This window comes from Primulina tabacum, chromosome 13, assembly GCF_025594145.1.
Source record: "Primulina tabacum isolate GXHZ01 chromosome 13, ASM2559414v2, whole genome shotgun sequence".
Lineage (NCBI taxonomy): Eukaryota > Viridiplantae > Streptophyta > Magnoliopsida > Lamiales > Gesneriaceae > Primulina > Primulina tabacum.
Genome location: NC_134562.1, coordinates 32,716,110 through 32,724,643, shown reverse-complemented (window position 1 = coordinate 32,724,643; position 8,534 = coordinate 32,716,110). Strand labels below are relative to the sequence as shown.

Below are 8,534 nucleotides of genomic sequence, written 5' to 3'. Positions count from 1 at the left end.
ATATTTCATGTTTATTAGAATGAACTGATTTTCACCACATAATAATGTGATTTGAAATTTATTTTATTTTGTATTTAATAATATAAATAAGATATTAATTTAAGATTTAATCTATTATTTAATTGTAAATAATAACAAACTGTTAATATATGTCCATAAATGCTACAACCTCTCACGTTTACACTAAAATCAAAGACCGGAGGGTGATGCACAGGCAAAAACACAAAGGGTCGTACTTGAATCAGATAATATTGTTGAATTTACATAAATCACGAGATCACACACCAGTGGATAAACACATCACTCCACAGATGCTAAATCTACTAATACAACTGTTATTGATCAGGCTAATAAAAATGAAAACGCACAAACTTCCATTCTGAACTCTCGCCGAGCTCCGAACTAGGGAATTCTGCTGCTACACAGGCACCAACGCAAGGTGGGAGCCTAGAAGGGTATCTCCATCACGAGTTTGTGGGGCATCGGGGGACTCTTCATCGGTGGTGGTCTGAATGGTGGTATCGCCCTTGTCAAGATAGCAGCAGATGGCTTCAAATATAAGCTCCTTCACTTCTTGGATTCTCTCTTCAGAGAGAGAGACCTCAGCCAATAGTCTCCAAGCATTTTCATTGGACGCCTCATCATAATCTTTCTTTCTTTTCAGCACCATATGTCCACTTATCTCCCAAACTGCTGGATTCACTTGAGTGTCGAGTAGCTCAGAACTCACTTCTCCGAGTGCCTGTTTCTCAGCGTAGCACTGCTTGTTCAAATAAAAACAACTGTTAGCCACATTAAATTCCTGGATGCACTAAAATATTAAAAATTTTACTAGCATGTTTTCCAAATATCTAATCCGAATGAGTCTTTACCTGGGGAAAGAGGAAGATTCGCTTCCCAGAATCAGCGATAAGTACATTGTGAGGAATGTTGTTCTCTTGCAAGCAATTGCAAGCGTCTGACACAGCATTTGATAAATCTTCCAAACTATTTCCACCATCGAACACAAGACCTCGCACCGGATAATCAAGGATATCTGAGATTTTCACTGCATCCTTTGTGGTGACAATCTTCTTGGAAGGAGCCCTTTCGATGGGAAAAGGTGTGGCCAAATAATAGGCCTGAAAATGGAGATGATTAATGGTCGCAAAAGCACCCAAGCTATTGTAGCCCACACGGAAGTAAGGGTTCCCCGCTTCCACAGCCATGTAAAGAGCAAGCAAGAAGCTCTCCCGGTCAATCCTCTGTGGCAAGCATTCCAGAATTCGAGGGATAAGCAGTACATGGCCATATTCAATCGGGCTAACCTGTAAATTAAAACAACACCAGGATTAACTATACAACCGCAACCAAGAAATCCAACCAACGCCAAATTTAGCACATATGAATGCATACATACATTAATGGCAACAACACTAGGCGAGTTATCAATATCAATCGGTGCATATGGAAAGAACTGGACTTCATCATCCTCACTGGCCTCGAACTGGAAGAGCACTTCTTCTTGGCCAACCTTAGTAAAGTTGAACTTGTTCTCATCAAAGGGCTGCAAGACCTTATCCACACGAAACTCCGTCGGCCTCTTCTTGAGGTGCCTGCCCTCATTCAGCTGGGCAATGAATCCATAATCGCCAGGAATCACCTAAGAATGATTATTATTTTAAAAAAAAGTTAGATTCTAAGTAACAAGGGATTGGCTAATACCAGAATTAAAGACTCAATCGGGTATCCAGTGTGGATTTGGTAGAGCCAAGAAAAAGACAAACCTTAGTTTCGCAAGCAGTGACATCATAGCGAAAGAGACCTCTCTGCATACGCTCCTCCCACTACAGCCAAGAATAATCAGATTGAGACAATATAAAAAGTATCACGGTGAAAGTATATAGTTAATCAAATCAGTGAATCAGTAAGATTGATTTTTACCTCCCCAAGAAGAAGGGAGTTCAAAAATTCAACTGGAGGCTCTTTCTTCTTCTCAGAGCCGAACAAAGCCTTTTCAGGGTCCACCTTGTTCGTCTTCTTAAAAGCATACAACGGCAGCTTCGCCCCTAAACAAAACAAGATCCCAATGAATTTAAAGACATAATTTTTTTAGAATAATAAGAAACAAAATAGCATTGTACACGCATACAATCAACACATACCTGGAAGGCAGCAGCTTCTGAGGCAATTGCGGCCACAGCCGCCGGCATGACGGGCGCCATCCTCCATCTCTTCCTTTTGGTAGTTGGAGACAACAGTAGGAACCCTCTTAATCCTTAGCATCATCTTTAGATCTGTTTATTATAAATATACTCCTTTCTCGGTAAAAGAAGGCAAATTCTTGATTTTTCCCTAAAAAGCAGACAGCTTCCCGCTTGGGTAAACACAACAGCTATATCAATAATACGTAATACGTTCACGGATTCTGGGATCTAATACAGAAGGCAACCGCCACCGGCGAGGAACAGAAGGTCAGAAGGGCTGCCACCTTCGGAGGGCGAAGCTCCACGTCCACCGTGCGTCGCAGGGTTGCTTTCGATCACACAGCCCTTACGTCGTACAGCCCGGACATGAATAACAGGGTGAATAACTCGTAATAAAGCCGTGATTTCGACAACTTTTCTTCCCCGGGTTTCACCCCTTGGTCCCAATACAACAAAGAAACGAAAACCCACAAGCTCTTATTTAAAATCCAGATCTGCAGCGATCAAATATCCCCGGAGGAAGAAGGGACCCCAGAGGATTATGTTAATCTATAACTATTCGAGGAAGAGGAGAAGACAGATTGATGATTCTTGTTGCGAAGGCAAGAGGAAATTTGGTGTTGCTGGTAGAACTCCAAGGGTGCGTATATTTATAGGTAGAGGCTCTTCAATATTTCCTTTTTCCCGTCTTTATTTAATACAAATGTGAATTAATTATTGTAAAAAAATTATTAAATTGATATATATTTTTTGAAGCATTATTTATAAGAAAATTACTAAATTCCCATTAAAACCAAATCTAGGAGACATTTCCTAACATGTCGCAAATCTTTTCGAATCGGCTATTTTTTATTTTATTTTATGGATTTCTAAGAAAATATTCAATTTTGTTATTTTCTTTTTTGAATCTTTAGTCCATCAATAAATGGATTATCTCATTCACACTTGTCATTATGTTATTATGTTTTTGAGTAGTTATTATCAAGAATCTTAATACTGTGAGATGTGTATTTATAATTAAAAGAATATTTTTAATATAAAAAATAATATTTTTTCATGAATGATCTAAATAAAATATCAGTCTCACAAAATTGACTTATGAGACCGTCTTAAGTGAGTTTTTGTGTATGTTTTATATGTTTGATATACTAGTTTAACATATCGATTAAATTTAATTTATTATCCAAGCCTATATTATATAAAATGAATGTGTGAAAAATGTGTGATTTTTTCATATATTTTGTGTATATATATGCCAAGTAAATCTAAAATAGGATCTTGAGTCGGTAAGAAAATATTTTTGAAAGTGTGATGAAATTATTGGAGCAAAAGGAATGTGAATTTATACTCTTGGCATGTTTTACTTATGTGTGTATGTATATCAATCAACTTATCTAAAATCAACAATAAGAAAATATTGAAATACCGACTTTCCAATTTTTGTATAAAACATGAAGAAAAGTAAAATTTTTTTATTTGATACTCATTCAATACAAACATATTTTTTTCCCTATTTTAAAAAATACAATTTATTATCCACATGGAGTTTTTCCTATTTTTAAATAGTATGCATATTTTGATGGTTTTCCGAGTGAACTTTTACTTAACCAACAAGTCTCCATACACCACCACAAATTCACTTGTCGCAAAAGATGTGACGAAATGGATAAATAGGCGACATATATATATTATTATATAAAAAATTTGGGCAAAAACTTGTGTGAAACGGTCTCACGTGTCGTATTTTGTGATATGGATCTCTTATTTGAGTCATCCATGAAAAAATATTACTTTTAATTGTGAATATCGGTAGGATTGACCCGTCTCACAAGTTAAAAATTCGTGAGATCGTCTAACAAGAGACCTATTTTTCAGCAGTATATATAATAGTTAGTTACGTAACTTAACTTCATTATAGGCAAAACCACGACCACGTCTCTAATTTTAAGTCGCTAACTTTTCCTTTTTCTCAAGGCCCCAAAATTGTTTGGGAGCTGTGGAGGAATGTACATCAAAGGTTCACAAACTATGGCCCCATTCACTTCTTGAATATTCTTAGAAAAAGCCAATATACCTTTTGTGTAACTTGCACCCGTTTATCTTTTTACTTTATATGTAGCAATTCTTTAACCAATACCAATTCAATCGGATCGGATTAAAATGATTTCGAATTCAAGTTCAAGCAACTCAATCCGATTCAACATCAAAAGCGATCTTGAGAAAAAAAAAACTTAAAATATCTGTCATCTTGCATTAATTCGAAAAGTTAAATATCAAAAGCAGTCTTCCGTAAGGGCCGTCTATGATCTGCATTGGTATCAGAATTTCGTGCGTAGGGGTGAAATTCAGAGATTTTTCTTTGCAGTTGAGAAGGTTATTTTGATCACGAGGTTCGATGGCATATGTTGAAAAAACCGGTCTTTTTTTAAAGCTGATCGAGTTCAACATTACCTGCACTCCTCGAAAGGTGATGAAAAGACAAAAAATTACACCTATCAATTCTCACATTCTTTAGAGATAGATATACAAGTATCATTTCACACCCTTTAAAGATTGTATAGGACATTCTGCATAAATTTCACCGCTCGAAAATTGGGTTCAGACCTTAATAGATTGGTTTGATTTCAAGAAAATTACCAATGCTTCTTAAGAAGAGGTCCTCCATATTTAGTTATCTTTTCCGGTCCTAGGTAGCTAAGCTGCTAGAAAACAAAGAGTTAAATGAGTGGTGAGACTTGATATCTTTGTTCTTGTTTTGGTTTTCTAGTTCTACGTATGAATTGAAAAAAAAAAGATTTTGGAACCGATTGAACTGGTTACGTATCGAAACGGATTACCCTAGTATCATTAGCAGATGAAGAGGCGAGTGAACCTCAATTGCACTAGAATTCACTTAATTGTTCTTGTGATTTAGGATCTTTGATTGAAGATTAAATTAGTTTAGGAAATTTACATTTAATGTATTAAAGGGCACAAAATAGGTGACGATTTCATTTTAAAATTTGAAAAGATGGATGAAATTTTTTGTTCGAGATAATACTAGATTTTACATATGCTTGTGGATCCTGCTTTTTTTGTTTTTGTGTTTTTTTAATTAAAAAAATGTTTTAACATCGTCCAACTTCTTACATAAAATGACGTTTTATGTCTAAACTGTGTGATGACACATGTTAGTCACCAAATCGATTTCTTTTTTTATTTAATTAATTAACAATAAATTTCTGTTGGTAAGTTATCAAATTTGAGTATGTGTTTTGTGAGACGATCTCACGAATCGTTATCTGTGAGACGGGTCAACTCTACCGATATTCACAATAAAAATTAATACTCATAGCATAAAAATTAATATTTTTTATGGATGACCCAAATAAGATATACATCTCACAGAATACGACCCGTAAGACCGTCTCACACAAGTTTTTGCCATCAAATTTTAGTTTTAGATTTACCCTCGTAGGTTTCTAAAAATTTTTATTACTGATTTTACTTGCTAATAAAATTTAAAAGCTATTTCACATGACAAAAAAAATATTTGAAGTCTTTTCTTTAAAATATTTTGTGATAATATCGAAGTTTAATTCTTGAAAAAAATTAGAAATTTAAAACAAATATAATAGGCACAGTTTGTCAATTGAATTATAGCCGCAGAAACTTTAATTTAACAGTGATTTTCCAGAATTTGGCTGCATGGGCAGCAACGAAAAATAGAAAATAAAAAATAATCAACAAAAAACTGTAGCCGATGAAATGCAGAATTCTTCAATTTCCTTATCGTAGGACAACCAAATCAATTCACAACCACACAATCGGTTCAATTTATTTATTTTTTCAAATGAAGTTGGCTGTCTGAATATTGATGGGCTTAAGAATTATATTTTCGCTTTTTTTTTTTTCTGAACTAAAGTTGGATTTTGATTTTGTTGATGTTTGAATTGGTTTTTTCTTGTTTGGCGTACGTTTTTGTTTCTTGTGACAAAACACGAAGAGTGATAAATTAAGACAATAAGATCAAAATATGAAATCTTAAATAATAGAACTTACAATGATATCTGAGTGAGTTTATTGTGAGATGATCGTATTGTACAATTGTTGAATAATTAGTTTTAATGTCACACACATGGTCATATATTTTGTTTTTAAATTTAAAACAATAGATTTTACTTTAAATACGTTCAAATCATAACCGGAATCGTATCCAAGCAATTCGATTCCAGTTTCAACTTCAATTGGAACCAGAACTATGGTTCGCCCTAGTATTAGAACCAACTAGGTGTTTGGAGGTGAATAAATACCTCAAAAAAATTTTAGATATGCAATATCTTTGTTCTTGACTTCATCTCGATTGAATTGAGCATCGAGAGATTATATCAAGTTCAATTTCTTAATCGAGCATAAGAAACTCGAATTAAACACTCTAAAACTAAGTATCTATTTTTTAAATAATTTGAAAGATATGCAACTCAAAAATATAAAAACAATTTGGTTAAAACATTTGATCAAACATTTGGTATACAACATCAATATAACGCGTAAATGTTACAACAAGGCTATTAAAACATTAAGAATAAATGAAAGAAAAATAAATATAAACGCAACATAAAAACACAGGATTTTTACAGGTTTAATTATGGTGCAATATTTCTACTCATCTATTTCTCCAGTGCATGAAAGAATTTATTAGAAAACTTAGATTTATACAACTTTTGTACACATTCACTTCCGCTAAAACCAAATTTATAACCCAAACTCCAAGCAACAACTCAATTATGATTGGGATTTTCTTTATTGTTTATATGTAAAGAATCCCAATTAACTATTATATGAAACAATATCTCTTTTGTGTGACTGCTTTATTCAAATTATGTTTTTGTATATGTTTGAACATGGAAAAGTGTTCTATAAACATATTTCAATGGGATGCATATATCTTTCAGAGATCATATCTTATTTTTTTTCCTTACAATTATATTTTCATAGGTTGAGCTCTATTTTCAATTGGATATGTGTTCTACTATGCTTATATATTCATCGAACTTCCAAAAATGATTTTCAAAGTATTGTATTTATGACTTTCAACAATGTTGTCGATTTTAGATACGAAAATATGTCTTTTGAAAAAGTTATATACGATTTCTGTCGTTCAAAAGATCATATTCGCATTGCTGGCCATTTTCTAGGACTAAGCTGATTTTACTCTGTTGGTCAACCTTGCTGGTTCGATCTTTCTAGTCACTTGGCTGGTCTGATCGGTCAGCATAACTAGTCTATCTTGCTACCTGCTAGATACTTAATTATATATATATCTACAATAAATGAAACAAAATAGTCTTTTATATTTGGGATGAACGAACTAATTAATTATTGGTATATTTATAGAAGTCGTGTCAATTTTTTTTCTTTTCAATTTTCCTTGGCTTTCCAATATTGAAATGTTGTTTTCACGTGAATGAAGGCTTCTTTCGTTTGGTATATATGTGGCCGTGAATGCATATCGTGTGTGTGTGTGTGTGTACTAAATTTTCAAAATACAATAAAATGATATGAAAGTGAAATTACTTTTAGGAATAATCAAAGTGAGTCGTAAAAAATTTTTGTTTGGGAAGAATTTTTATATATATACCATGGATATGTCCATTTGAGTTTTAATTTGAACTATTCCGTTGTGTTTGATAATTTTTATGCACAAAATATATATTATTTTATTAAGTTATTAGATAAGATTACTCAAATAGTTTGAATTTTAGATAAATTACAGGAAAAATAGAGATATATACAAAAATTACTAATAAAACCACACCAGGAAAGTTAATTAAACATTAGTTATTTTGCACACGCGATGTGTGTGTGCAGTTTTTTTTATCATTATCGATGGACTAAAGTGAAATTTGACAAATTATGGAGGGACTAAAATGATATTTGAATTTTTTAAATAAAAAAATAAAACAAAAGTGTGTATTGAAATTTAAAAAACAAAAACGTAATGTTAGTATATATAAGGGTAAAATTGGAAGAAAACGTTGGTGTCCTTCCTAGGTGGTTACTATCGTGCCCTCAACCTTAATAAAATGCCCTCAACCTTAATAAAATAGAATAGATTACTAAGAATAAAACTGTAAAAAAAAATTTTGGTGTTATATTGCACACAAAAGTTAACTAATATGATGCGCTCAAATTTAGTAATATAATATATAAATAATGCTAAACTACCTGAATTATTCGACTGATAGAATGTGTTATTGATAATATCTATATTATTTTTTCTTTGACACAACAAACATATGTTTTAACACAAGGTTCACTGGATTTTCTTCTCCAGAAGCTGGTGAACGGTGCGTCAAAATTCTTGCT

At 32.9% G+C, this 8,534-nt stretch overlaps 1 protein-coding gene across 1 annotated transcript; it reads right to left on the bottom strand.

Annotated features, from left to right (window-relative positions):
• Positions 1–216: 216 nt before the first annotated feature.
• Positions 217–2,820, bottom strand: LOC142522385 (GDP-L-galactose phosphorylase 2-like). Its single transcript, XM_075625746.1, has 6 exons — positions 2,145–2,820; positions 1,924–2,048; positions 1,767–1,826; positions 1,400–1,642; positions 873–1,307; positions 217–760 (listed from the first exon to the last, which is right to left on the bottom strand). The coding sequence occupies exons 1-6, from the start codon at positions 2,266–2,268 to the stop codon at positions 419–421; spliced, it is 1,329 nt and encodes a 442-aa protein (XP_075481861.1). The 5' UTR covers positions 2,269–2,820; the 3' UTR covers positions 217–418.
• Between the last annotated feature and the right edge of the window lie 5,714 nt (positions 2,821–8,534).